This window comes from Canis lupus, chromosome 7, assembly GCF_003254725.2.
Source record: "Canis lupus dingo isolate Sandy chromosome 7, ASM325472v2, whole genome shotgun sequence".
Lineage (NCBI taxonomy): Eukaryota > Metazoa > Chordata > Mammalia > Carnivora > Canidae > Canis > Canis lupus.
Window position 1 is genome coordinate 8,903,493 of NC_064249.1, and position 27,806 is coordinate 8,931,298.

Genomic DNA, 27,806 nt, shown 5'->3' on the forward strand with positions numbered 1-27,806 from the left:
ACAAGCTGATTGATTATGCACAATACCATATGCATTCTCCAGCAGTTTTTCCCCTCAAGTGAGGATTTATTTGTTCTATAGAGAACAAATAGTTGCTGTATGTATTGCATGTGCATTAATACAAAATACAGGATTAATTGTAAAATTACACAGAGGTCTGAACGTCCATTATGCAAAATGCAAAAACTGGTTGTATTATGAATGTTTGAATTAACATGCCTGCATGCAGAAATATTCAGGGAATTTGTGGTTTAGTTAAAGTGACACCAGAATTGAGCCTTTTAAAAACAGACCATTCCCAGCATAATGATTCTGTAATTTATTCAGACTCAGAATCCAGCACTGTTGAATTTTGTGTTAAATAACCCAATTGGTGTATATGAAAACAGCTTCCAGTAATTCAAATCCTTAGAATCAGCCCAACTGTATAATCTTGGATTCAGCTAAATACTTGAGGAGGGCAGAAGGGATATTTAGCATGTATTTGGGTATATATTCAACTCTAGTACGTAATACTTAGGGATTATCCTCAAATATATGGCTGTCTTCAGCTAGTGTTTGGAATCACATTCTGAGTCCCCTCTGACCACACAGCATACACAGGAGCCCTTTTTCTCCTTTATCTAAGTAACTTGGGAATGTAGAGGCATTTTCAGGAGCCTAAGCATAGCATAATTGCAAAGAGATTCATGAAACGAGATATGGACTCACATCAGCTCCTAAAGAGTAATTTAGATGGGTCTGAGTGGGTCAGACCAAGGTGATTGGCACACACAACTGGTCACATTGAATATAGCAGTGATTGGTAATGCTGGAGGCAAACCTTGCTATGGCCATGGTAGACCTTTGTGTACTACCATGATTCTCAGATAGTGGGATAGAGGTAATGCAGCATTTTTCCATTTGGGAGGATGGGCTGCTTGGAGCCATCCACAGTGTGTCTGAGAGGTGGCTGCCTCAGGTCCCGTGTTGACTCTGGCAGTGGCCACATGGGGGACAGTGTCATGAAAGGCCTTGATCTGTCATATATGGTGTCAATCAGCTTGTCTAGCTTCTGGGGGATGAGAAAGCAGCACATTGGAATATTGGCGTGGAGATGCAAGCTGGTGGTACAGAAATCATGCTACTGACAACCAGCCATGCTGGAGGGATGCTGGTTTTAAATATAGCAACAAGTTTGGTGTTAGAAAGACAAAATAGTACATCCAGGGCTTGGGTGTCTGTACCTCTGTAAGCCAGAAGTGGGCTCGCTCAGCAGCAGTGAACTTAGAGTTGTGAGGTGTCTGAGTATGTTCTTGCCAGAGCTTTGCCCTCTTCAAGGCATCTTGCTGAATGTATGGGGGTTGGGGTAGGAAATGAGGCAGATCCACTCCTCATAATGATTTTGTGAGTAGGGCTTGATCTTGGTTTTAAAGAAAAGAAAATCAGAATTTTAGAGAAGTTAGTGTATGTAGCTAACAAGTGGTGGATCTCAGGATTCCTGAGTGCAAGGGCAATGCTCTCTTCTGGGGCTGAGCATTCTGGCTCCTGAAACTGCCCCCAGCTGTGAAGGCAGGCGATATTATTCCATTCTGCTTTATGGTCCCTCATCCTAGAGATAGTGCTGAAGTGAAGAGTATTTTTTTAAAAAAATATTTCTATTTTTTAAAAGTGTTTTCCCCCAATATGGAGACCAACGTGGGGCTTGAACTCATAACTCTGAGATCAAGACCTGAGCTCAGATCAAGAGTCAGACACTTAACCGTCTGAGCCACTCAGGTGCCCTTAAAAGTTTTATTTAAGTTCCAGTGGGTTAACATGCAGTGTAATATTAGTTTTGGCAATTGTACTGCTGGGTATTTATTTACTTAAGGAATACAAAAATACTAATTCAAAGGGACACATGCACCCCATGCACCCCAGTGTCTATAGCAGCATTGTCAACAATAGCCAGATTGTGGAAAGAGCCCCAATGTCCATTGACTGATGAATGGTTCAAAGGAGTTGTGAGGGATACACACACACACACACACAACACACACACACACACACACACACACACACACACCCCACACTGGAATATTACTCAGCCATCAAAAAGAACAAAGTCTTGCCATTTGCAATGACCTGGATGGAGCTAGAGTGTATTATGTGAAGCAAAGTAAGTCAGAGAAAGAAAAATAACCATATAAAATTTATTTTTGAAGGTTCCGTTTAAAGGGTTGTACTATAGGTGCATTCTTGAGTTTAACAAAGGGGGAAGTCTGATTATTTTGTGTTTTTAAGAAAAGGGCAAACATAATTCCTTATTTGCAGCCTTGGAATTTATCCACCTGTAAACATTTAAAGGGATTCATTCAGAGTTATGACTCAAACTCTTCATCAGAATATTCGGAAGCTCTTCTCTCTTTATCTCTTGCTAGATCAGCTGGACACCCCGTGTGCCCTTCAAGCTCTTGGACCCTTCTGTCCTTACAAGGTAGTGGGGAAGGTAGGGAAATGAGTGAGGTGTGTGGGCACTGGGCAGGTCTGTCCTTTACTGAAGTATTGCTTCATGGCACCTCCTTCTCTAGTTTGTCCAGGAGAGCCAAATACAGTGGTTTTGGTTTTGTCTTACATAGTCTCATGTTATAAAATCATAAAGAGAAAGAGGAGATAATCCACCATATTAAATTTTACTGCTGAAGTGCCACGTTGGGAAGTCCTGGGTAGCTGTCTCCTGGCCTCTGCTCGCACCTCAGATCCGGGGGTGTTACATGGTTGGTTCTCGGGCCGCCAGGGAGGCGAGTTCTGCTGAGTTCGAACATGTCCGTGGAAGCCAGGGCTGCTTTCTGCTGCCACAGGGATACTGACCAGAACTGGAAACTGAGAAGAACCCTTTCCTCCCCTCCTCCTCTCTGCCTCAGTCATTTAGGAACTGCTCAGAAGTGAGGAGCAACACAAGCTTAGTGATGGGGCCTGGACCATCCAGGAGAGAAAGAAGCATCGAAAACCTAGCTTCAAGCGAGAGAGTGGGCGCCTTGGCTTGCTGCTGGTGGCCTCTGGGCCATGAGGTGGTTGGTGACAAGGGACACTCCGAGAAGGGGCCAGTGGATCAGGAGGTGGGAACGTCACAACAGCCCTGAGCCCTGGCCCGGAGGCCCATGACCGGTGTGGCTGAGACCGTTGACATGATCCTCGCTTTCACCCTCATGATTGGCTCAGAGTTGAAGGAGGACCTAACAGTCAAGAGCAGGGGGAAGTCATTGGAGCCGATGTTAGCTACACACCAGTGGCTCAGCCACGCTGGGAGATTTCCATGAGACAGCGCTGACGCAGCAGAGCCTTGCCTGCCCCAGCCGGCGATATTAAGATATTAAATGTGCGGGTGGGTGGGAGAGGAGAGGGGAGGGGAGAGATGAAGGGGAGCGAGCAGGGAAGAAGCAGGGGTGCTGGGGAGGGAGAGAACTCAGGGCAAACACAACCTTGCCTCTGGCTCTCTAGCTGAAGGGTCCAAAGAGTGAAAAGTGTGCAGCCTTTCCAGCCTAGCTGTCCGGGCGAACTCCTTGCAGAGATCACGATGCCAGGAGTGAAGAAGTTTGTGTTGATTTCTTCACTTCATAGAAATCCAGAAACGGTGAAACGGTGAGCTGCTCTGGAGGGCACAACCCGGTACCTGCCGGGGGCACATGAGATGGACAGTCTTCCTGGAGGGCAGGGCTTCCTCCATCGAGGGGGGGTTTACCCAGAGGATAGAGACCACTGGAAGGTGCGTGCCTAGAGAGGGGAACAGCTCGGCAAGGCCGGCAGTGCCCAGACGTAGCCCGCATCTCCTTAGCCCCGTCCGCCCCTGCGTTCTCCACACTGGCTCTCGGCGCTCTGGGCCTGGGCCCGCCTCACAGGTGCCTCCCTGCTTGTCCAGGTGGCGTGCTCCGAGGTCAGGGGCCAGTCCTTCCCATGCCATCTTCCTCAGCCCTCACGTTATGCCCAGCACACGAGAACAAGCTTAAATAAATGCTGAACCAATGCTGGCTCATTCATTTATTCACCTACATCGGGAAATACCCTGAGATGATGATGTATCTTTTTACACCCTAATTCCTGTCTAACTGCAAGCTAGCTCTTCTTTTTTTTTCTTTCCTTTAAAAAAAAAAAAAAAAAAGATTTAGAGAGTTCATGAGTAGGGAGAGGGGCAGAGGGAGAAGGAGGGAGAATCCTCAAGCTGACTCCCCGCTGAGCATGGAGCCCAACATGGGGCTCGATCCCAGGACCCTGAGATCATGACCTGAGCTAAAACCAAGAGCTGGACACTTAACTGAGCCACCCAGGTGCCCCCCAAGCCAGACTTCCAATCTCTCTGGTATCCCCAACACTTAGCCCAGTGCCCTGTGTATAGTAGGAGCTCAATGAGTGTTGAATGATGAGTTCTTCTTCAGGTCAGGTCCTTCCCAGCCTTCAGAACCAGAACGGAGCCAGGTCCTCCCAGGTGGAACACACGGCGCCCCAAGAAAGGGGTGGGAGGCTCTCTCATGCGAAAGGGGCCAGTGGCTTTGGTCAGCACCACACTCTAGGTGTCGTTGGAGATGACACCAGCCGGCGCGGGGTGAGGGGCTGTCACAGTTCCTTCTTCCTCCACCACCTCAGGGCTCGTTCCTGGACACAGGCGGAACCGGACAGAAGAGACAGGCCCTGGGGCAGTCGGGTAGACACTTGCCCTGTCACTGTAGAGGAATCCGAGAAAGCACACTGAGGCCTGCTTCCACGCCCTGACGTGACCTGCACCGAAGGGGCGTCTGGGAACTCTACGAGGAGCCCAGAGTGTAGATATTGTGCTCTGAGGTCACAAACAAAACCCAGCCAGAAGCTGCGGCTGCTGGCAGCTGACTGTTAGCCCCGGGAGGAGAGTGAGCGGCGGCCACGTCTTAGGTCAGCCCCGGGAGCTCCCGCCGGCGGAACGGGAAGCGCAGAGGAGGCCGGGAAGGGCGCCAGTGGCTCCGTCCTCACTACAGCTGACACGAAGGCCTCACACCCCCGAGAAGGCCAGGCTGCCTTGGCTTTGCCTCTCAGCCCCCTTCACGCCCGTCTCCCTGCCCTGTAGGGGGTGGTGCGGCCGAGGAAGAGGGTCTCCCCGGGAGCGGCCCCCGTGAAATCGCCTCTGCGCAGGCTGGCCGGTGTCCCCGTGAGCGGGGTTGCCGGGAGGGACCCGGGGGGGGGGACACAGCCGGGGTGGGTCCGGAGCCTCTGGCAGGGCTGCCCCTCTCCCACACGGACCCGCCACCCAGGCCACCAGCCAGAGTTGGTCCCACCAGCCTGAGGGGGACACGGTGCTCCTTCAGAACGGGATCTTCAAGGCACCGAAATGTCTTTTTCTGTAACCCGAGTCCCAAAAAAGTGTGTGAGTCACTTTCGACGTCAGGTAAATATGCTCATAAGCGCTTCACTAAGAATCTCTTGGACCTTGTGACATTTCCGCAGCCTGTTGGGACGTGGCCTTCTGCTCCCGGTGCAGCCCGGATGCCTCTCCCGGGGCCGGGGCAGGGCAGGACGGTTGGAGGGCTTTCGTTATATAGGGCGGGCTTTCGTTATATAGGGCTGTCACCTCTAAGAGGTGGCAGGGACCTGGGGGCCGCTGTCCCGCTCGCCTCAGAGGGAGCCTTCCCCAGGCCGTGTGCCCCGGGACTCCGCGTGGTGCTCTCGGGCCTGGGAGCCGGGGCCGCCGCCTGGCAGCCGCTCCTGTCACTTCGGCTGTGGCCCCCGCTCCTGTCTCCCCACGTGACGTGGGGTAAGTCTAATTCCCCCCTCGCGTGACCTTGTGTCTCTTTGCGGACTACACCTTGCCCTGGCAGCCTCCCGCACTGGGGGCCCGTCCAGGCCCTCCGCGGGGTGACCCCGGTGGCGGTGGCTGTGGTACAGCCTGGGGCTGGAGGGGCCAGCCTCACCCGGGCTTCACGGGCGCGTGCTCCGTCCCACCTGTGCCCGCTGGCCCGGTGGCAGTGACGGTGGCCGCCGTCCTGGAGCAGCGGCCGTGCTGGGGGTGGCCCTGTGCCTCCCCGCTGGCCCCGCAGAGCCCTGGGGGCTTCAGCATGCGTGGGTTGACGTAGAGCCCTGAGGGGGCTCCTGCCCCCCTCCTCCGTCCCCGAAACAGCCAGGGCTCCCCGAGGCCCCGTGGCTGCCTCCCCCGGGCCCGGGCCACCAGAGGGCTGAGCTGCTCTGAACACGGCGCCCAGCTGCTGGCCGGAGGGTGACACTGTGGCTGCCAGGGCACCCCGAGTCCCTCTTGCCTGCTCCCCAGAAGTGAGCTGCTGTCCCATGTCCCACTTGTCCATGTTGGGGCCACGCTTTCCTGAACTGATTTCCGAGCTGTTCTGTGCTCCTGTCGGCTTCCTTCTCGGGAAGGCACCAGGCAGCCCGGGGCGCTGGGGTCCCCACGAGTGAGACCAGGCCTGTGGGCTCAGGACCCACAGACAGAAGCTGCCCTGTGCCCCAACGCTGCCCCCTGAGACACAGGTGGCCACCTGCGGCCTGGTCCCGGGCACGGGGGGGCGGGGGGCAGGAGCCACTTTCCAAGCAGCAGCTGCTGGAAGATGGGGCACAGACGGGCTCTTTGGGCCGTGGCGCCTCTAGTGCTCAAACCCACCCCTTGCTCAGCACCGAGGGGAGCAAGATGGGTTTTGCAGAGGCCGCGCGTGGGGACAGGTGAGAACAAAGCCGTCTCTGACAGGCAGACGGTTCCTTGCTCTTCCCCAGGGGCAGATGGCCTTCCGGGCCCACCGTCACCTGCGAGAGCTCCAGGAAGAGCTGCCACCACGACCACTGGAGCCTGGTTTTATTATCCTTCTGTTCTTTGCTGAGAAATTTAAGTCAAGTAATTTGCAGTCCCTTATCTAACAACTGCTATAGGAAAAGAGGGTGTCAGGCACATCGCTTGACATCACCTCTCGGACCTCGACGTGGCTCAGGCGTGGCTCTCTCTCTCCCCTTGCAGCTCGCCCTGTACGTTCCCTGGGGAGTTAGGAAGCCGGGCTGGCCTGGAGTGGCTTTCCTGCTCTGCTGTCCCCTGGCGAAGCCTAGGTGCCCATGAGCCTCTTGTCCCAGGCACACCCACAGCCAGGGGCACTCCTGTCAGGTGGCTTCAGAGGCCCGAGCTGGGGAAATGGGGGCCAGGGGTACATCCATATGGTTGCTTGTTCAGGGATTTTGCAACAAGTCGTCTCTTTAATCACCTGTAGTTAGGGACTTGGGAGTCTGGTGAAGGAGGACTCCAAGGCCCGCCACCGTGTCTGTGTCTGTGCTGCTTCCGGCTCCCCATTCTTCATTGCCCACTTACGGCGTGTGCCCTGGCCCCAGTGCCCTGTGGGGAGACAAGCAGGTTCATGGACTCTCAGACCTGATTCTGCCTCTGTTCTGAAAGAAGGACCTCCTGCACTGTGCTCGGGCCTCCTGTCCCCCCTCGGCTGCGTTCCTTGCATTCCCCGCGGGAGGAAGCCCGGTGTCTCCCGAGCCTGTGCTGCGTTGGGGGCTCCCGCTGCCGAAGTGTGCCTCTGCCCCCTGCCCCTGGTGTCTCCCCCTCCTCATGCAGGTGTCCCCTCAAACCTCTTCTAAGGGTAGATTGATAGATTGATTGATTGATTGATTGATTTATGAGAGACACAGAGAGAGAGAGACAGAGAGAGGCAGAGACACAGGCAGAGGGAGAAGCAGGCTCCATGCAGGGAGCCCGACGCAGGACTCGATCCCGGGTCTCTAGGATCAGGCCCTGGGCTGAAGGTAGCACTAAACCGCTGAGCCACCCCAGCTGCCCGAGGGTAGATTTTTATACATAATCATGCAGCACTTTTCCCTTCTCCGTGTTCCTGGATGGATATTGCCTGGTCTATCAGCTGCTCCTCCCGGGACGTGCTCCCGGACCTCCTCCATTCCATATTTGCATAGTTGGATTAGGACAGGACACAAAAACTGGGGCAGCCCGGGTGGCTCAGCGGTTTAGCACCACCTGCTGCCCAGGGCCTGATCCTGGGGACCTGGGATCGAGTCCCACGTCGGGCTCCCTGCATGGAGCCTGCTTCTCCCTCTGCCTCTCTCTCTCTCTCTGTGTCTCTCATGAATAAATAAATAAAATCTTAAAAAAAAAAAAACTGTGAAGCTCAGCTGTTTTCATTATAGTGAAATTTCAGCTTACGAGGGTCAGCCCATCAGCCCAGCCTACGCAGCGGTTTGAGAGTCTCGTCTCTGCTGTTTGCCCCGAGTCTTTCATTTTCTGCACCTTTAGGTAACGGGGCCGAGGAGCCGAACCTGAAAGGGTAGGTGAAGTGTCGGGGCCCCCGAGCACCCTCTCAGCCATCAGTGGCACCTGCTCCCGGGCCTCAGACGAAGGTGCAGACTGTACATGGCAGGGATCGATGCTGCCTGTCTTAATGCCGGGCACACAGCAGGTGCCTCATAAATACCAGCGTGGGTGAGCGGTCACCGGGGCTGTGTGGCAGGGAGCCTGACCCACAAGGTGCATGTCCCTTTGTTTGAGGGACGTGCCTTCCATGAGCTCACTTGCGAGGTGGCATCCGCTGTGCTGAGCAGCGTGGTCATGAGTGAGCAATGAAGAGCAGCCCTAATTAGACTGTATTAAAAACACAGGTGAAGGAAGAGCAACAGCTGGGAGGCGTGTTCTGACGGTGTAGCCTCTGGTCCCAGTGACAGGAGCTGGGACTATGGCACCAACTGCGGGGACAGCGTCCTGGGAAGCGAGTCCCCACCCATTTGGCTCCAGAGAGAGAAAATACACGTGTTCTCAGCACTGCCGGCTGTGCTGTCAGAGTGAGAAAAAGTGGCTCTGGCTTGTTCTCCGCACATCCTCAATTTCACACGAAGTGATTTTACTTTATGGAAGTGAGTGCCTCCGTCAGGCTTCTGCCCATGAGGCTTGTGCCAGGAGGTAAGAGAGGATGAAAAATGCAGCCTGGCTTGGCTGCATCAGGACACGAAATTGCCCGTGAACAGCGTGATTTACTAACGACCGCTGTTCGTGCCGGCTAGCATGTGCACACGGGCCCCGCAAACCACTCCTGCTCGGATGCCAGGAAGCTCCCGTGGGGGCCTGGAGACACCCCCTCCTCTGTGTCCCTCCTCCTTATGGAGGCCCTGGGAGCGTGCTCTTTAATGGATACAGCCTAAGTTGGGCCCTCAGCAAGACAAGGGATGTAGATGTGCTCATCAATGCTTTCTTTGTCCTCCCTTACAAAAATGGAGAAATCGAGGCTTCTAGAGGCATGTGACCTAGTGATTTAGTGGTGGATGATGCCTGAAAATCCAGACTTGCTGTTTCCCCCTTCCTGCTCTTACCTTAGGCACCGTGGGTAGAGTTGCTAAGGAAGGGGACGAGATGGGACGTAAGGGCCCAATGTGGGCTTTTCCCTCTGGTGGCCCGAGCTACTGCTTTGGGAGCTTGGGTGACCCAGGGCACTTGGAGTCATACAGCCCTGAGTTCCAGTTTGGCCTGATGAACAATTAGCTGTTAAGCCATGGGAAAGTTACTCTACTTCTCTGAGACCTAGTTTCTTTTTTCTGTGAAATGGGATTAATGATCCCCACCCCACCCCCCATAAGGCAGCTGCGAGAATGTGGAATGTGCCCAGCCGTGCACCTGGGTACACATAAGCTCCATAACCGTCTGTCTTCTCTGCTCCGTGAAAGAGCTCGGTCATTGTGAACAAGTCTGTCAACAGAAAGTTCTTCCCTCGATTTTCCATGGAGTTCCCCTAGAACAGTGCTTCCCAAAGTGTGGTTCTTAGACCAGCAGTATCTATGCCATCTGGGAATGTGTTAGAAGTGCGCATCTCACGCCTGGCCTGGGCCCCCTGGATCAGAAACTGTGGGTTGGGAGTCTGGCATTCTCTTTCGATGTGGCCTCCAGGTGGTTCTGATGTGGGCTCATGTTGGGAAACCAGTGCCATAGGATTTCGTGCTTTAATATCATGGACAGATTAGAACCTCTAGTCCTTCTTTCTCATGAAGAGACACAAAAGAGACAGCTGAGCATTTTTGGGAAAAGCCCTAAGGCCTCAAACCCTATGTTTATAAACTATATGAAGGTAAGAAATTGTTATTTAACCCTAAAGTGGCAAGAACCTGTTCTTAACACCTCCTGTCCCTCTCCCCATGTGTTTGGAAATAGACCCAGCAGTTTACAGGCTTCAAACTGGGGCAGCTTTGCTTTTGCTGTGTATCCTTCCATAACGTAGCTCTCTGATGGGAAGAGGCTCCTGCCCTATAGCTTTATTAAGGTTACAGCTCTAAATTTAGCTCTGGAGGAAGGTCTGCAGGCTCAGGACTGTTTGATGAATGGCTCCACATTATCTCCAGGCTGGGAGTACTGGAGTAAATAAGATTTAAATAAAGCTACCAAGGCACCTTATCATTTCCCCCCATCAGGCCTGAATATTGTTAAAAATAAAGCGCTGTCAGGAGCTAGCTCTTTTAAAAGAGGCAACAGTGTGTAAAGTTATTCTGAATAATTAATGAAATGACAGTAGCAAAGCTGGTGAGATGGTGCAGAGAGTGCCAGGGCACACGGGTAGTGGTGCTTCTCAGAGCCTGAGCCAGCACCCTAGGACTAGATCTAGTCTGATCTAGCTGGTTCTCTAAGGAGAAGAACACTCAACCTCTGCTGGCCTCAGGGTAGAAAATGTCAGCAAAGCAGGACAGTATATGTATAGAGTGGGGAGCTGGTATTCAGCCTACCTAACAAATGTAAGGCACGGGCACAGACCCGGCAATCCAAAGAGACGGCAACCATGTGCTGGAGCAAGTCCTGGAAGCCCCTACAGAACCAGGGGTTTACCCCTTTTGATGTGAAATCAGAGAACAGGTCATGAGGGAAAGGCTGGGATCCTGGCTTTTACTAACTGGTAGGCTAGTGAATCAGCCTGTTGACCTTGGGTAGAGTTCCTCTGACGTGCAGAAGCCGAATGTCAGCCCCAAGGGTACTCTGTGAGGCGGTGCTCAGGGTCGTGAGAGGGAATGTATTCATTGGCCCCCAAATCCAACAGTCACCAAGTCCTATGACTCTCTTTTCTGCAGCATCTCCTGGATCACCTCTTCGTTCCATTTCCCCATTGGCTATCCTTCTCTGAGCCTACCGCTTCACAAAGGATGTCCATGGAGGTTGAAATTCATCAGCCTCATCATCAAGATGACAAAGTGGGCCATTCCATATGCACCTGCATCCCCAGGGATATGGGTAGCTATGTTGATGGCATTTGATAGTTATAATACATCCTTCACGTTTGCGGGCTTGGGTTTCAACTGAGGAGTTTATCTGTGGAGGTGAGACGTCTTTCCTTTGTAGCCTAATGGCTCTCAGGAATAATGGGAACCTCTTCTTCTCCCTTAGAATGGGTTTGAGTCACTGAGTGACATTGCTGCTCTATGGGACCAGAAAGCCAGAGTCCATCCGTTCAGCTCTAGGGATCCAAGAGCCAACCTGAGAGTGAGTGTTCCTTAATCCCAAGGAGGGCTGTGATGCAGCGAGGTGACAACTGAGCAGTAGATGAGCGAGAGGATCAGTGGGCAACAGGACATCGGAGCCTCTGGCTAGAAAACTTGTCTGGGTGGGTGGAAGGAGGAGGCTAGAGCATTGTTAGTGGTAAAAGATAGATAAGTAGGTAAGTGTAGGTAAAAACTAAGAGACAGACTGAAGTCCTTCAGACCTTTCTCCAAATAGGATTGAACCTGATACTCTGGGCTTGGAATGTGGGCCCTGGGTCCTTTGGAGGCAGTGTGGCTTCAAGCAAGGATATTGGTATATGTTAATGACTTTTAAGAGTGTTGTAAGGATCCACTAAGACTGTGTATCCTTCCTAAACTGTACAGTAGATTGCGTATGCCTCATAAAGTACTTGCGTGTGGACAAAGGTGCTGGTGCTGGCTCACGGGGAGGAAGGGCAGGAAAAAGTCTTCCCAGCAAAGCTGTTCATATGGTGGTCACCAGCTACTTTCTCTAGGTAGCTGGTTGGCAGTAGGATGTGGCCTTTGAAAAATCCCTGTTAGAGCCAAAATGGCAGTCACGGGCTCAGGAGCGCGGCCCAAACTGACAACCGAGTGAGCCTGGATGGGGGAGTCCAGCAACTCGATTAACTCCTCTCCCATTAGGAAGGATTGATTTCTTCTCTGGGGGAGGGATTTGTGCTGATTCAGCTGCTGCGAGTGTCTGCATAGTGAGGAAAGCCCTTAGCGTCGTCCTGCTCAGAGGCCCCAGTGGAAGCGAGCATGAGTGAGCCCGCTGTTCAGTCCCACGCACGGCAGGTCCTCCTACCCCTCGGGAGATGGAAGATTGAACACCTGTCATCATTTAAAATGTGAATCGTATCTTCTTGCATGTGCATCTTTTGTTTGAATACCTTAGACCCTATATAACCTAGGACATTGCAGTGGAATACTGCAAGTCTGTGATTCGCTAATATTCCACTGTTACTTTAAAAATGTGTTTTGGGGTTTTTTTTCCCAATTTTTAAATTGTTTTACAACTTTATTGAGAAGTAATTTATGCACAGTAAAACATATCCACAGTAAAATATATCCGTCGAAATATATATAAATATATCCAGTTGTACATACCCTTGAAAACATTCCCATAATCAAGATACAAAACATTTTCACCAACCCCAAAGATTCCTGGTGTCCCCTTCATAATCTGTCCCTCCCTCTGCTCCAGCCCCTGGCAACCACTGACAGGCTTTTGGTTACTGTAAGTCAATTTTCATTTTACATAAATGCAATAATGTACATTATAATTTTGTCAATGCCTTCTTTTGTTCAGCATAGAATTTTTTATTGTGGCAAATTACATATAACATAAAATTTGCCATTTTAACCATTTTTAAGTGCACAGTTCAGTGGCATTAAGCACATTCACACTGCTATGCAACCATCACCACCATCCATCTCCAGAACCTTTTTGATCCTGCAAAACTGAAACTCTTGTACCGTTACTCTCCCCAGCCCCTAGCAGCTGCCATTCTACTTTGTGTCCCTATGAATTCAGCTACTCTAGGGACCTGGTATGTAGCCTTTGTCCTTTTGTGTCTGGCTTATTTCATTTAGCATAATGTCTTCAAGCTTCATCCATGTTGTAGCCTGTGTCAGGATTTCCTTCCTTTTAAGGCCAACGTTCCATTGTATGTATAGGGTACATTTTGTTTTTCCATTCATCTGTGAGTGGACACTTCGGTTGTTTCCCCTTTTAGGTTATTGTACATAATGCTGCTGTGAACATGGGCACACAAATATCTCTTCTAGTTCTTTCAGTTCTTTTGGATATATATGTGATAATTCTATGTCTTAAGTTTTTGAGGAACCTCCATGCTGTGTTCCACAGTGGCTGCAAACATTTTAGAATGTTCCCTTTTAAACAGTGGTTTTCATTAGATTTGCTGCTTGTTCTGATTGTCCCATCACTTTCCAGAAAACCAATTTAATACATCCTTTGACTCCTCATGGCCCTGCATGTCGATGATGGTCTTTTCCTTCACTATCCTGAGCCTCAGCCTTTCCAGTCTTTTCCAGATTGATGTAATTGCTCAGAAAATTGCTCAGCCATAATAACCTCAAGTAAAATTACACTGCTTGCTTTCTTTTAGCAATAGACATTTCCCTCTGTGTCCTACCTGTTCTTATTAGCTGTAGTTATTATACAGCTCACCAGTGTCCTATTAACAATATCATGATACAACCACCTACATCCTATTAACTCCGTCTATTATACCACCTACATTGATCTTCTTAATTGAATCTACTGTGCTATACATCCTACTTATTATGCATTTACCTATATCTGTCAAATAATCTTCCTGGTAACCGTATTACCCAATCTTTTGCAAGTGTTGTCTGACCTGTTAGCATCCTGTTTGTAATATCTTCAGTGCTGCCTAGTTGTCATCTGTTAAGACGCTCAAATGTTTAGATCTTAATAGGTCTACGTATCAAAAGCCCACCAGGATGCATCATTGAATCTGGGGGCTTAGCCATGAATATACCGAGTGTGCAGGGGGCTTTGACCTTGAAGTACTCGCTTAAGAGGGATCTTTTCCTTTGATCAATACCATACTTCCCACCTGGCTTTATGAGCCACATTAATGTGTGTGTGTGTGTGTGTGTGTGTGTGTGTGTGTGTGTGTGTGTGCATGGGGTCAGGGATGCCAGGATATGGGAATTGACACACTGTGGATTGGAAATCCTGGTGCAAAGGGAGAGCTTGGGAGGAGAACACAGAGGGGAGAGGCCAGGGGAAGTTGAGGGCTACAGGATGAGGCCGGTGTTCACTTGGCAGGATAGAACTCTTTTTGGATGCCATCTCTTTTGTTAATGGCTGACAAGCCTGGATGACTGCATCATGGCAACCCCCGAATGTTGCCAGAACATTGGGATGTTGCCCATCCCAATTTCCTTTTCTGTGCTCATCCGAGGCCTGATGAAGAGCAGGCCCTGCCCCCAAGCACCGCTCAGCACTTGGACCTCCTCAGCACTTGGGTAGCAGCTGCCACAGTCAAAGACCCCGGGCCTATAGGCAACCCACACAGGGGGATGTTGATGTCTGATGTCCAGGACAGGGCCAGGCACACAGCAGATGCTCATGAAATGCTGGTTGAAGACTGTGGAAGGGTGACTTGTGGAAACTGTTTTTTCCTCGTCATCGTAGATCTTATTCCTGAGGTCGGGAAAAGTTAAGGGGTCCTTGGCAGCCATCCAGTACACACGGGGGCTACTATCTATAGGAACGCTCCTGTTCAAAGGGCCAGTGAGCCAGGTAGACAGAACAGCTTCACACGTAAACTATGTACATGGACTTCTCAGGTGGTCCTATAGCATTTCTGAAACACTTTTTAAAAGCACAACCAAATCTGTGATCTTTTTAAATTTCATGTGCTTCTGTTTATTTTTGGCCTCCCATTGTGTGGATGGAGAAACTGAGGCCCTCCTAGGGTCTCATAGTAGAGTCAGGATTACAAGTCCCCACACTGCGGTCTACCTGCCTCTGTGCCTGGCAGACAGTTAATGGTGGAGGGAATTTTCAGGGCCTAACTGTGGTCCAAACTGAACATGTACATGCCACACTTCCAGGCAGTACTGGGGATATTCCCCCCCTATAGTTCTGTGTGCTGGCTAGAAGCTTTCACAAGGATGTCCCCCACGGGCCAAGCACAGCTGTCCAATGACCCAGGCCCAGCTTTGTGTAAATGAAACATCCCCATTCTCCCACCTCCATAGCCAGCCTTTGGGTTCTGTGTTTACCAAACACCTGCCAGCACATCATCCTAAACACAGCTGAAGTCTGGGACTGCTCCCCATGCCTGAAGCCCTCTCCCTAATTCCAGCTTCCTGAGCCTACTGGGGAGCAGATGTTGACAGGTCCCCTGACATCTGTGTCTGAGCCACAGAGGAAAGACATCTGAGAGCCTCCAGGCAGGATGGATCCATTTTGAAGCTTGAAAAATACCTGGCTATACTGGGCTTAATGGTGCCTCCCCCCAAATTCATGTCTATCTGGAACCTCAGAATGTGACTTCATTTGGAAATAGGGTTTTTTGCCGATGTAATTAGGTAAGTGTCTTGAGAAGAATTCTTCCTGGATATAGAGTAGGCCCTAAATCCAATGACTGGTGTTCTTAGGAAAGGACACAGAGGTACACAGAAAGGAAGGCCTTTTTTTTTTTTTTTTTTTTTTGAGAGGAAGGCCATTTGAAGACAGAGTCCGGGGTTGGAGGTATGTTGCCATAAGTCAAGGGCTGTCTGAGGTCATCCAACAATGGAAGAGGCAAGGGAGGAGTCTCCCTTAGAGCCTTTCGAGAGAGGATGACCCTGCCAACACCTAGATTTCAGACTTCTGGCATCTGGAAGTGTGAGAGAATGCATTTCTGTTGTTTGAAGCCAGTAAATTTGTGGTAATTTGCTCCAGCAGCCGCAGAAAGCTAATACACTGGCTGACTAGCAGACAGGAGATAGGAAGGACTATAGGGCTGGTCCTAGAGCCAGGCTCTTGGGAATCCTCTGTTCCTCTTGTTTCTGTGGCCTTCAGGGCCTACGAGAATTCTTGTGCCAAGCCAGTCTATAGAGCAAGTTGAAAACAGGAGTTCAGAGGAAGACCAGAGCTGAACTCCCCTGTTGTCACTCTAATCTCAGTGGGGCAAGACTGCTGTGTCCTCTCCCCAGGGTTATTACTACCTTTTCTCATAGGCCAGACACCCTGCAGGCCTTTCCATCATTTCACACATTCCTTCCTTATGCCTTAGTCAACTCGCAGACAGGATGGCTTGAACAACAGCCATTTATTCCTCACAGTTCCAGGACTGGAAAGTCCAAGATCAAGATGTGATCTGACTTGGTACCTGGTGAGGACCCCGTCCTAACTTCTAGGTGGCCACCTCACTGTGTCTTTATGTGGCAGAGAAAGAAGCAGCAAGCTTTCAGTGTCCCTTCTTAGGAGGGCACTAATCCCATCATGATGGCCCCTCTCTCGTGATCTGATCTCAATGAATTTACCTCCCAAAGGCCCCACCTCCAAATATGCACTGGCGGCTAGGGCATCCACACATGAATTTGGGGGGACACAGTCCACAGCATCCTATAAAGACTATTAACAAAGTTGCTGTGTCCCTTTCTTAGTTTTACATTTGAGATTCATTAAGCTGCTCAAGGTCACACAGCTGGCAAGTGGCAGAGCCAGGGTTTGAACTGTCTAGTTTCACTTCAGAGCCTGCACACTTAACCACTATGCTATATTAATTGAACTTCTATTAACAATAATAGCAGCAGGTTGTTGACATAGCAAGAAGAGAGTCTGCAGAGGTACAGTACCCTCAGTGGCTCCCCACTGCCTCCTCCCTACCTTGGGCCCTACCCTGCCTGCATCTCCCTGAGTAGTAGCCACAATCACATGATCCCTGTTCCAGAGGTGGCCCATGATGTTCACACTTCAGTTGGTCTTTCTGCTAGCTTATCCCTGTCCCTTTCCATCTGACAAACTCTTGCTCACCCCACATGACCCAGTTTAAATGTGCTCTGTACACAACATTATCTAGCACATATTACATGGCTCATAAATCTCAGTAGTGTGTGTGTACCTTTCCCAAGCTGGAGTGGGATCACCTATTTTGGCATCTGGCACCTTCCACAGCATCTCTAGCTCTCCGAAGCTTCTAGTAAATGTTTGAGAAAGGGAAGCATGTAGAAGACATGGAAGTCATTAAGTAACAAATACTCAGCAGAAAGGGCTGTTAATTGAGGAGGAGGAGGGAGAGGAGGAGAAAGAAAAGAACATCAGATATTCTAAGACAAGTACTTCTAGAAGGAACCACTAAAAGCTTTGAGTTTTGAAAGCAAATGTTTAATTTAGGCTCTCCCTTCTGTGTGCTTACAGATGGCACCCGATTCATTATAACGGCCAATCTATATTTTGAGATTTACTGTGGGTCTTATGGACTTTTCTTCTTTTTTGATTATTAACTACTTTAGTTTTATAAGTATGTATTCTTTAAAAGCTTGTCCTATTTCTAAACCTAATTTCCATTTGAGATAGCACACCCTTCATTTTACGCAGACCCCATTGGGAATGTAGGGTTCAAGTTGTTGGTGTTCCAGTTAGAACACACTTTCCCAGAGGTACGTGTCTTAATGCATCAACTGAGGCCCATGTTGTTTCTTGGGTTGCCTTCTCCAAAGGGGGGAAAGTTTACACCTGTGGAAGGTCCTGCCACAGGCATTTCTAACTGCTCTTCCATCTCTGTCCTCCCCCTGCAGGCTGGCCATATGTGACCCTCTCTGTCCTGGGATTCCTGTACTGCTACTCCCATGTGGGCATTGCCTGGTCCCAGACATACTCAGTGGATTAATGCTGCCCAGCCCATGGCAGCCCTTCCTGCTGGCCTTCAAGGCAAATGGTGCTTCACCCTGACCTCGCATACCAAGATAACCTCCAAGGAACCACTGTTTGATCTGCTCATCTTTTATTGAAGTTACCTCACTCCAAGAGTGGGAGCTTGAGCTCTCATAGAAAATTGACAACCAGAGAGTCTTCTAACTTTGGGAACCCAGAGTTCATCCCCCTCAGCCCTGTCATTCTCCTGTTGAGTATCTTACCCAGCTGCACATGATGACTGTGTGGTCTAGAACCCAGTCCTAAAGGCCCTTGGGGTTTCTTCCACTTTACCAAGAATTAAATACAATAGACATTTCTCAATTGGAGTGCAGAAGTCTTGATTAGTGATAAGGCCTGTCCTCCACTGGGCGTATTTCTGAAACATTTTGGTAACATTTAAGTGACCTCTTCCCTATGTCCTACAATGTGGTCTCTAGAACCAGCACTGGGGTCTAAGCTTCACACTTTAGCTCCCCAACAGGGAAGGGACAAAGCCACAGTCCAGTTTCTCATTACCCAGTTAAAGAAGATCCAACATATCCTATAGTGTTCCAAGGGGTCAGTGGCTAAGGAGATCTGTTACTGGAACACGACCGTGGTGATCCACATTTGGATGCTCGTTCCCTAGATTTGCCGAGAAGTATAAACACGCCAGTTCCTCTGCCAGCCAGTTAATCGTCATTTCCCAATAAAGAAGCAGAATTAAGGAACCAGGGCATAGCACATCCACAGACAGGTGTTATCAAGGATGGTTTCCTGCGGTCTTTTTTCCTTTCCATTGAAATAAGTCCCAGCAGCCGACTTCCTGCTCAGTGATTTACACTCAGTGGTTTACATTGTTTTGTTTCAAATAAAATGGAGCCTTTTCTGTCACACTGGTAATTCACATTTTTGTAGAATAACTTCGAATTTTTTTTATGTGAGGAAAATGCTTAAAATATAAACACACATAACAATGAAATAATTTCCTTGGACCTGATCTGGCCACGTATCTCACATCTGCTACCTGGTGTGGTCATGTGTCCTGGCTGTGGCTTTTAACCCAATGAGATTTATACTCCTAGAATGCAAGACTGGCCATCTTGCTGACATCCTTTCTTCCTGCCCATTCTCCCTGGAAGAGCAGACCAGGATGGAGCTGATGGCATGGGGTGGGCACAGCCTGTGTTGGCTGCTGCACAGCACAGACCAGCGGGGCAGTCGGGCTGACAGCAGTGGCCTCAGCAGGTGAGGTAAAGGCGAGGGAGGCCCAGGCAGGTGATTCCAAGGTGCTGTGAAGTTTCAAGGAGGGAATGGGGCTGGGAAGATGAGCACTCCAATGAATATGGTACAGGATCATGGACTAACACGAGTTCGGGAACTGTGGTCAGCCACAGAGAGTCTGGCTGAAGTTCCCATGGAAGGAAGGGGCTGGCTAAGGGAACACAGGAACGTGAAGATGATTGTTGGCCAGCGGCTGATGTAATGTACGTGTGTAAACAATACAAAGAATTTTGAACTCTTTAGAGACACCGTTTATGTAAAAACAAAATGGCTTATTCATTCATTCGACTTACTCGAAGAACTGGTGAATATATTTGAGAAAGTGATAATCCTGAGCTTCTTTTAAGCTATTACATGATTTAGAGTGCTTCTCAGGAATTAGTATATGATGAGCTACTATTTGAGGCCTGATTAACCAACATGTGGATTATCTAGGACCATTGTTTTCTTTCTTTAACCTCTTGCTATTCTCCAACTGTAATATGAAAATACGAACATATCTTTCCTCGTGCATGTGAAGTAAAATCTTGGGAGTTGCTTTAAATGAAAGAGTCTTGAAGTGCCTGGGAAGACAGCAGTTCCAGCTGAGGAGCATCTGACATGTCACTTTCCACAGCCATCAGCCCTGGGCAGCTTCAGGCATGCAGCTGGAAAACAACTAGACAAGGTCCCAAGGTCACTTCTAGCCCCAGGATCCTCTGACCTCAACTGAGCTCTGTGGGCAAGCCAGAGAGCTCCAAGCATGATTGCCAAGATGATCCCCAAGGAGGCAAGCAAGACATCTGAAGGACAGCCAACACTTGGTCATTTTGAGTAATTCTTGGGACTGTGCAAGAAGACCTAAAAGTATTTTTTTATTCCTTCAAATTAATTTGTTTGAAGTGACAACAGAAAGCCTTTTGTTCTATTAAAGACTGCTGGCTAGAAAGAAAATGTATCAATCACATATAAAGTTGCATAATCTCTGTATTAGGAGGATAGTAATTTAGTGGGGTGGGGGTTCCCCTTAAAGAAATTGTGACTGCTCACTTATTTAAAATAATCATATAATTGTTGACTGAGTATAAGAAATTAACCATAATAGAATGAGTTTGTTTCCTAACAAACACACACAATTGGACCAACTATTGAGAAGCCAGATTATCTTACTGGTGCTGGCTTTTCTCAGTGGGCATGGATAAACCAGAGGCTCCCTTCCCCCTTCAGGGAAATAGTTCTATTTTTAAAACAAACCCACAAAATCCCCCTCTCTAGTAGTTGACACCCCTTTGGCACCCAGAATGTAGTATCTATTATTTAGTTCTGTATTACTAGTCCTTTTGACTAATTATAAAAATAATATCCACAAAGAGAGGTTTTTTTCACCACTGAGGATATATAAAGAACATAACGTTCAGTGCTTTTCATAGGTGAGACTTTTTTTTAGGTAAGATTTTTAAATGAATATCAATCACCTGGAATTTAAAAAATGATCACCTTAATTTTTATTCTTTTCTGCAATGTAATAAAATAATAGGTTGTAGAGGACACCATTAACAATGAATGCTGTATTCATACTGTGGCTCTATGAGATCAAGTGGAGGCCTGAATATGGCCTGCAGATCACAGATTCCTCATCCTGAGTTAAGTTCTACTGTCTGCAAAAAGAAAAGTGCCCTTTAAAAAATGTGGGCCACTGGTATTAAATAACTCAGATTGACAGTGTCGTGGAGAATCTCACCATGAGCAGGAAGCAATACCTATTAAAACCACAGCAAAACTAAGAGTGCTGTTATATAGGACTAGTTAGTTTGGAGGCAAGCAGTCCTCTACCTTTCTAGCTTCTGAGACCATCAATGAATTAAAGCACAGATCAGAACTCATATTGTTGATATGGACTCATCCCCAAAAGTTTGTTTTTTACACTATTATTTTAAAAGGCAGGGAAGCATGAATATATCTTCAATAGATTTCAACGCAAATTGTTTAAAATGTAAAAGTTCATTTCTAATCGGGAAGTCACCTTCAGACACCTATTGTCAATGTGTTGTACCACAGTGTTCCAGCGATGCCAGGTTTTGAAGGCATCTCGGTAAGCTTGTATAGCAGATAGAGCCCTATTGCTAGATCATGACAAAGCACTTTCACAACCATTCTCTTGCTAGGCTGTACTGAGACACCCAGTTTGGGGGTCCTAAGTTGTCCAAAACCACACTTAACAGGTACTATCCAAATTAGAGCCTCCAAGCTCTTGAAAAGGAATAGAAAGTACCATCTTTATTCTGTCGTCTTAGTTCAGAGCACCCAACTCGATGCCTTAAAATTATATAAGAAAAGGCAAAAGCAAGTATCATGTATAAAATAGTTTATTACCATAATAAATAAAATTAAACTTTTTTTTTTTTTACAAATATCATTTGTGCTTGTTTAAAAATGTTGAGAAGGGTATATCATCAATGGAGGGGCCCGCATATTCCTCTTAACATTCCCAAGCTGCACACATACAGTGGAGTTTCTGGCAGCATCCTCAGCTGACCATAAAAATACTATCAGTTCATTTGTACTTCTGTCTATTCATGCTCATTTGGACAAAGTGGCAGATGCGAAGGAAAAAGAAAAACCCGATAAAGGATTTGGCGGGACTCAATGGAAAGAGTGTCAATATAAGGAGAAGCCCCAGATTGACAAACTGCTCAGGAGTAGAAGTGTCCTTACGGCGTTGGCGAAACGTCAGATGTGGGCAGTCTCCAAATGATGCACAAATACAATGTCTGAATATTAAGAGAATACATTCATTGGGGCGGGGGGGTTGCATCTTCCTTAAGATCTTTCTCATTGTTCATATCCTGATAGAAGATCCGTGAACTTCTCATTGAACAACTAGTAGATCCGTCGACTGACTCCAAAGTCACAGATACAGAGACAATGGCTCTAAGAAAAGTTTAATGGTGGGGCAGGGAGGGCACCCACCGGGTCTGGCACCTGCGGGGCATCTGAGTCCAGTTCTAGAGGTTCCAGAGTAAGTCTGATTTGCTCGCATGAGAAGTTTCATTTGAAACTAAGCTGCAAATTCACATTGATTTTTTTTGATCTGTGTGAGTAGAAATCAAAACTTCTCAACATGAATACCTCCTGTGAGAAAATGGTGCTTTCTCTGATGGCTGCGGTTGGTGTTGAGGGGACAGTGAAATCCCCCCCCAGCTGGAGGGCACAAGAGCTGGTGAAAGTATTTGTATTGAAGCGAGCAAGAAGGCAGTACAACAATTTAGTGACACAGGAAAGGCTACCCTGGGGTCTGAGAGTGCCCTCAGTGGGTTCCTCTTTAAGCAACACAACGTGAGGAGGGAGGAGGGGGAGTGTTGGCAGCTCCATCACAGCTGGAGTTCCATTCAAGGGTCTTAAGGCTAAACATCTTTATTGCAAAACATTGTACAATCTATTCATCAAATGCACATCAGCAACTTGTATCTCCACCAGGGCTCCTAAAATTGTCCGGAGAGTGATGTGCCATATGGTGGTCAGTGCAGCAAGGGGAGAGGAGGCTCTCCCTACACCTGGGATCTAAAGGCATTCTTTTAGTCCCCACAAAGGCTTGGATAAGAATTCTAACTTGTTACTTTCACCCACCACCGAAGGATTCGAGAAGGGAGGCTTGTGGGGTGGGGTGTAGTGGTGCAGTGCATTTTTACTCTGAGCCATGCTGGCTCCACTTCTGAAAGAAGATTCCAGAACAGGGCCTGATGTCAGCCAGCAACAGCACACAGGATCTAGAAGGCTGAGGGTAGAAGGGGCCCAGGAATCGGATAAGAAGAAATGGGAGCTGCTTTGAAACACTGGGGCCCATGCTGTTGTAGCAACAGAGATGTGTTAAGCCACTGGTTGCCTACCACGGGCCACAAACTCTGCACACAGATGTAGTCTGAGGTTGTGAATATAAGGAATGGTCTTAGAAACAAGCCAGGGGGGCTGAGCATGAGAGAATGGGATGGGTGAAGGTGCAGGCATCGACACAAGGGCTTCTCAACCAGGCAGCTGCCACCCTTTCCTTCCTGGGGGACCTTGTCACACTCGGTGGAGGAGCCCTTGCAGGCACACGGGCCGGCAGCACTCCGCGCTCGAGTCCTCGTCCTCCACGGAGAACGAGCGCACCATCTCGTGGGCCATCTTATTTCACAGACTCAACCCTCACTCCCACGCTTCCCATCGGTGGGGGAGAGGAGAGCGTGTTCAACAAGCAGCCAAGCGCTGGGGCAAGGCCTTCGGCTCCAAGGCAGCCTGGCGGGACACTCTCTGGGAAGCGGGGCCTCCCTACGAGGAACATTCGAGGTAAAGACTTTTGAAGTACAAGATCAAGTAACCAGCAAGTACTGGGCAATGGTATAATACATCATGTCCCCGTCCCTCAAAAAGGAAAAAATAACTCAGGTAGATATCTCTCAGCATAACTTCCAAAGTCTCAGTGTTGGGTCCAACACCTAGTGACTCCGAGGTTCCCTAACCTCTCTTCAGCCACCAGACAGTGGAAGGTTCGGTCAGCATCTGAAGCTTGTGGCCCTTGCTCGGGAAGCCAGAGCAGCATCCAGGCAAGAGTAGGTAGTTAGCACAAAGCAGCCCATGGCCAAGTGCATTCATAAAGGTGAAAGGAGAGAAGGTTTGGCTCGTTAAAAATTTTTTTTCCAGAGGAAATAAAGCACAAGTCACTAAAATCCTTAAGTGGAGAAGTCGAAAAGCACACACAGCCACGTTGTGGTCTGTCACCACAGGCACACGTGGGACCTGCGACCCCGAGATGAGCGCGTTCCCATCGCAGCATCCAGGCTTCTGGGCATCAGGCCGATTCCAATCCTAGGAGTCAGTCCGTGAGTACGTCCGTGAAGCTTTACTTTCTCCCCCCAAACAAGTGTGGACTTTCGAGCCTGGCACATCAGCGTCTTTGCCCCTCAGACCCCAATGGGGAGGCATTTCTTAATAAACACCTGTACCCTCCGGCAGAGCTGGCGGGGACGGGGGCCCCTCCAAGCTGGCCTGGAGGGGGCTGGACGGGAGCCTGTCATCAAGCCTGCAGAGAGCTGGGCAGGTGCTTCTAAAGCCGGACGATGGCGTCAGTCAGTAGGGCCCTTGTCCTGACTTAAAGGTAGTGAGTACTGAACTTCAGAAGCGGGCTAACGAACATATTTAAGGAATGGCAAGCTAGAACATTCTGGGGCAGATGGTGTTCCAGATTTTTATAGCCTCTGGACTAGCTGGCAGCTTTTCAAGGAGACTGAAACTCTCAAAGCTTTATCCAGAGTCATCACTCAGCCTTGGGACATTATACTTCCTCCTCTTTGCGTGCTGCCCTCCGAGGCTGGATCTAATCCTGCTGCAGCCTTGGGAAGCCAGGAGCCACTCCGGTAAGCCTCCCGTGAGAAGCCGCCCCGCGCACGGGGCCCCGGGGAAGGAATCTTCCCTTGACCTCCTGGGCCCTGTTCCCCAGGGCCATCCGCGCCAATGCTGGGAGCCAGGAGAGGACAGCCCCACTCTGCACACACCCAACTGAAGGCCCAGTCCTGGGACCTGTCGTGGCCGCCGAGCAGGAATAAAGGGGCGGGCGGGTAGGTGGGCCCAGATGGGAGGCCTTCAGAAATGCTGAGTATCTTTGGTAGCGCAAGTCCCGTCCTGGCAGGTCCCCTTCAGTCCCGGGGCGCTTAACCCAGGCTGTGCACAAAGCAATGCCGGGTGCCAGGGGTGAGGCGCTGCAGCGTGCACATGCGGAAAGCCAGCGCCCTGGATGGGTCCCTGCTGTCACCCACAGTCCAGACCCCCTGCACTCCTGATTCTCCCCCAAAGCTAATTTTTAGAGTAAAACTTCCAACCTTGCCTGTCGATTTTTCGGGTCCTGACGCTCTTCAGAGGGCACACACCTGAGCTAGTTCCACTTGGCCTGGAGAGACCCCTCTCCTTTCTCAGATGCCATTGAAAGGAACCCAAACACATGGATAATCTGACCCCAGGTGACTAGGAGGCAGTGGAGTGTCCCCAAGCATCACGGCATAGGGGCCTGGATGGCCCACACGTGGCTCTGTGACAGTCACTCTGAGCTCAGACCTCCCCCGGGCCACCTCTGCCCGTCACCTTACAGAGACAGCTTGAGAACCTGCTGCCTCATTCTCTGTCTGCCGTTCCCGGAGCAAGTACAAGCGTGGCCCTGCAGTCTTGGTAGTTTCTCTTGAGGTCCTACCGACTTCAGTAAGAGAAAAAGAGGTGAATTTTAAAATAAGGCCAAGCATGGATCCCAGGTGTCCCATAATGACCCCCATGCAGTGGACAAAATACAAACTTCTGAAGGGCAATCAATCCCAGTGAGAATCCTAATAGAAACATAGGACTTGCTACAATCGTTTTTCTGAGGTTGTGTGTGTGTGTGTGTGTGTGTGTGTGTGTGTGTCTGTGTCTTTGCTAATAAAGCAACTCTGGGCTCATCGCCCTTCCTGCTGACGCTGCACACCCTGAGGAATGCCACAGGAACACTAGGGGAGGGGTTGAGAAGGAAAAGAAGCAAAAGGGCCCATGCGAGGAGGACAGTGGCATGGAGCGGGGCCAGAGGTTTGTCTGAGGCCTCTGGGGCCGTCCCTGTCGGCTCTCCCACGACAGCAGGCTGAGACCACAGCCCAGAGTCTCTGCTTCCTGAAGGCCCCTCTCCGGCTCTTCCACTTGGGAGAGGCGACCTGAGGATTCCGGCTCCGAGTGTCAGTGGGAGGCGCCCCGGGCACCTCTCTGCTTTGTGGCCTTAGCCATTAGAGGTGCAAGGCTCTACCCTCCCTGACTCTCAAGCTCCCCTTGTCCCAGGCTTGTGACAAATGACAGCTGTCGGAAAATAGAAGGTGAGGACAGGTAGGGGCTGTACCAGGACAAGGAATGCTGGGAAGTCCCTGTGCCCACCGCAGTCTTTGGGGTCCTGGTGAGGGAGCCTGGGCTGGGGGCTACCGGAGGGGTTCCCTGGCGCACTCCCACCAATCCCCACGTAGCTGCTCCTCTTTTCTAGTGGTTGTCATCTTTTACAAATATCACGGCAGTAAAAAAATTAAAAACGAAGGAAGATACCCTTTAGACAGCATGCCCCCTCTTCCAAAGGCGTGCAGACAGTTGGCGAGCGCTGCCGGCTCGCAGGCCGGGGTGGGGGGGCTCCCAGGGAAGGAGACGGGGAGCGGGAGCCTGAGCGACTGTCCCACTCTGGTCTTCGGTTGAGAAGTTGGAAGTTGTTGGTCACGCAGGTGTGTGTGGTGGTGGGGTGGGGGGTGCCTAGGCCGGGGTTGGGGGTGCTGCGGGGTTGTCTTGGACTCTTTTCTTTTTTTCTCGGTCTTTGTTTTTGTTTTGTTTCTTTTCTTCCAAAGAGACCCCTCAGCTTGCTCCAAAAATGTCTCTCTCTGATTCAGGGGACTGGGGCCTCGATATTTCGAAGAGCTCCTGGGGAGACTGGGAGGCTCTCCTGGAAGTCAATATCCTGAGAATCTCGGAGAGCTGCTTCTCGATGGTGGTCATCTTGGCGTTGAGGGCCTGGATGTCCTCCTTGAGCTCGTGCTTCACCTCCAGGACGGCGGCCTGCAGCGTCTGCTCCGGGATGGGGTAGAAGGAGTGCTTGACCTCGGCCAGCACGGGGCTCCGGTCCTGGGGGCTGCGGGCCTCGCCCGCGTTGTCCAGGCGCAGGTCGCTCTTGGTGATGCCGCTGTCGCACGAGTCCGTCTTCTTGAGCGTGGCCTCTCCGGGCGCCTTGGTCCTGTCGGGCAGCGTCTCCATGGACTCGGCCTTGGCCACCTGGCTCCAGTCCTCGGGCCTGCCGCCCGCGTCCCTGAGGCGGGCCCAGCCCTTGCGCCGCGCGCAGTCGGCCCCGGCCCCGGCCCCGGCCCCGGCCCCGGCCCCGGCCCCGGGCGCGTGCAGCCGGCCGAGCTCGGCCACCGCCGCCGGGCAGGCCGCCGGGAAGGCCACGGGCGTGGCGGGGCTCTCGCGCACGGTGACCACGCTGGCCCGGGCCGCGCCGTGGGGGGCCGCCAAGCGCTCGGGGCCGCCGCCCCTCTCCACGTCCAGGTCGTCGGGGTCGCGGCCACCGCGCTCGGCCGCCAGCCGCGCCTCCTTCTGCTGCCGGAACCGCTGGAAGAGTCGGCGCACCGGGTGGTCCGGGGGCAGGATCAGCGGCGCCTCGTTCTTGCGCTTCATGCGCTCCTCCTCCTCCCGCTTCACGTCGCTGATCTTCCGGAACACGATCTGCAGCGGGACAGAGGGACAGCACAGCTCAGCCCCGGGCCTGCCCCCCCGCCCCCCGTGCACCCCCCGACCTTCCAGACCCCCTCCCCAGGAAGCCACTGTGCCCCCCGACGTCTTCAGGGCCAAGCCCTCCTCGCCATCCCCGCGGGCCTCCTCCCCGGAGACCGGCCGGGCCTGGGCTGGGCGCCCCTTGATCAGTCCTTGCCTGCAGCCCCACTTTCCTTCCTTCCTTCCTTCCTTCCTTCCTTCCTTCCTTCCTTCCTTCCTTCCTTCCTTTCCTTTCCTTTCCTTTCCTTTCCGGGCTGGGCGCCCCTTGATCAGTCCTTGCCTGCAGCCCGGCTTTCCTTCCTTCCCTTTCCCTTTCCCTTTCTTTCTTTCTTTCTTTCTTTCTTTCTTTCTTTCTTTCTTTCTTTCTTTCTTTTTTTCCTTTTCTTTCTTTCTTACCTTTTCTTTCTTTTCT

The 27,806-nt window shown here is 50.5% G+C and overlaps 2 protein-coding genes across 9 annotated transcripts in view; one reads left to right on the top strand and one right to left on the bottom strand.

Moving 5' to 3' along the window:
• HHAT (hedgehog acyltransferase) overlaps positions 1 to 27,806 on the top strand; it is a 340,597-nt gene that overhangs the window by 290,944 nt on the left and 21,847 nt on the right. For 2 of the 7 annotated variants that reach the window (XM_025429842.3, XM_025429845.3), the window contains one exon: positions 17,746 to 18,736. The exons of 3 other annotated variants lie outside the window; for them this stretch is intronic. In XM_025429842.3, coding sequence (XP_025285627.3) covers positions 17,746 to 17,837 — 92 coding nt within the window. In that variant the 3' untranslated portion in view covers positions 17,838 to 18,736. Of the gene's footprint in view, positions 1 to 2,885; positions 3,298 to 6,705; positions 6,825 to 17,745; positions 18,737 to 27,806 lie in introns of those variants that run through there. 2 more of the 7 variants (XM_049112077.1, XM_025429843.3) reach the window with 2 other exon arrangements.
• Positions 21,456 to 27,806, bottom strand: part of KCNH1 (potassium voltage-gated channel subfamily H member 1) — a 372,021-nt gene continuing 365,670 nt past the window's right edge. For both annotated transcript variants that reach the window (XM_025429838.3, XM_049112076.1), the window contains exon 11: positions 21,456 to 27,346. In XM_025429838.3, the coding sequence (XP_025285623.3) occupies positions 26,486 to 27,346 (861 nt within the window). In that variant the 3' untranslated portion in view covers positions 21,456 to 26,485. The remainder of the gene's footprint in view (positions 27,347 to 27,806) is intronic.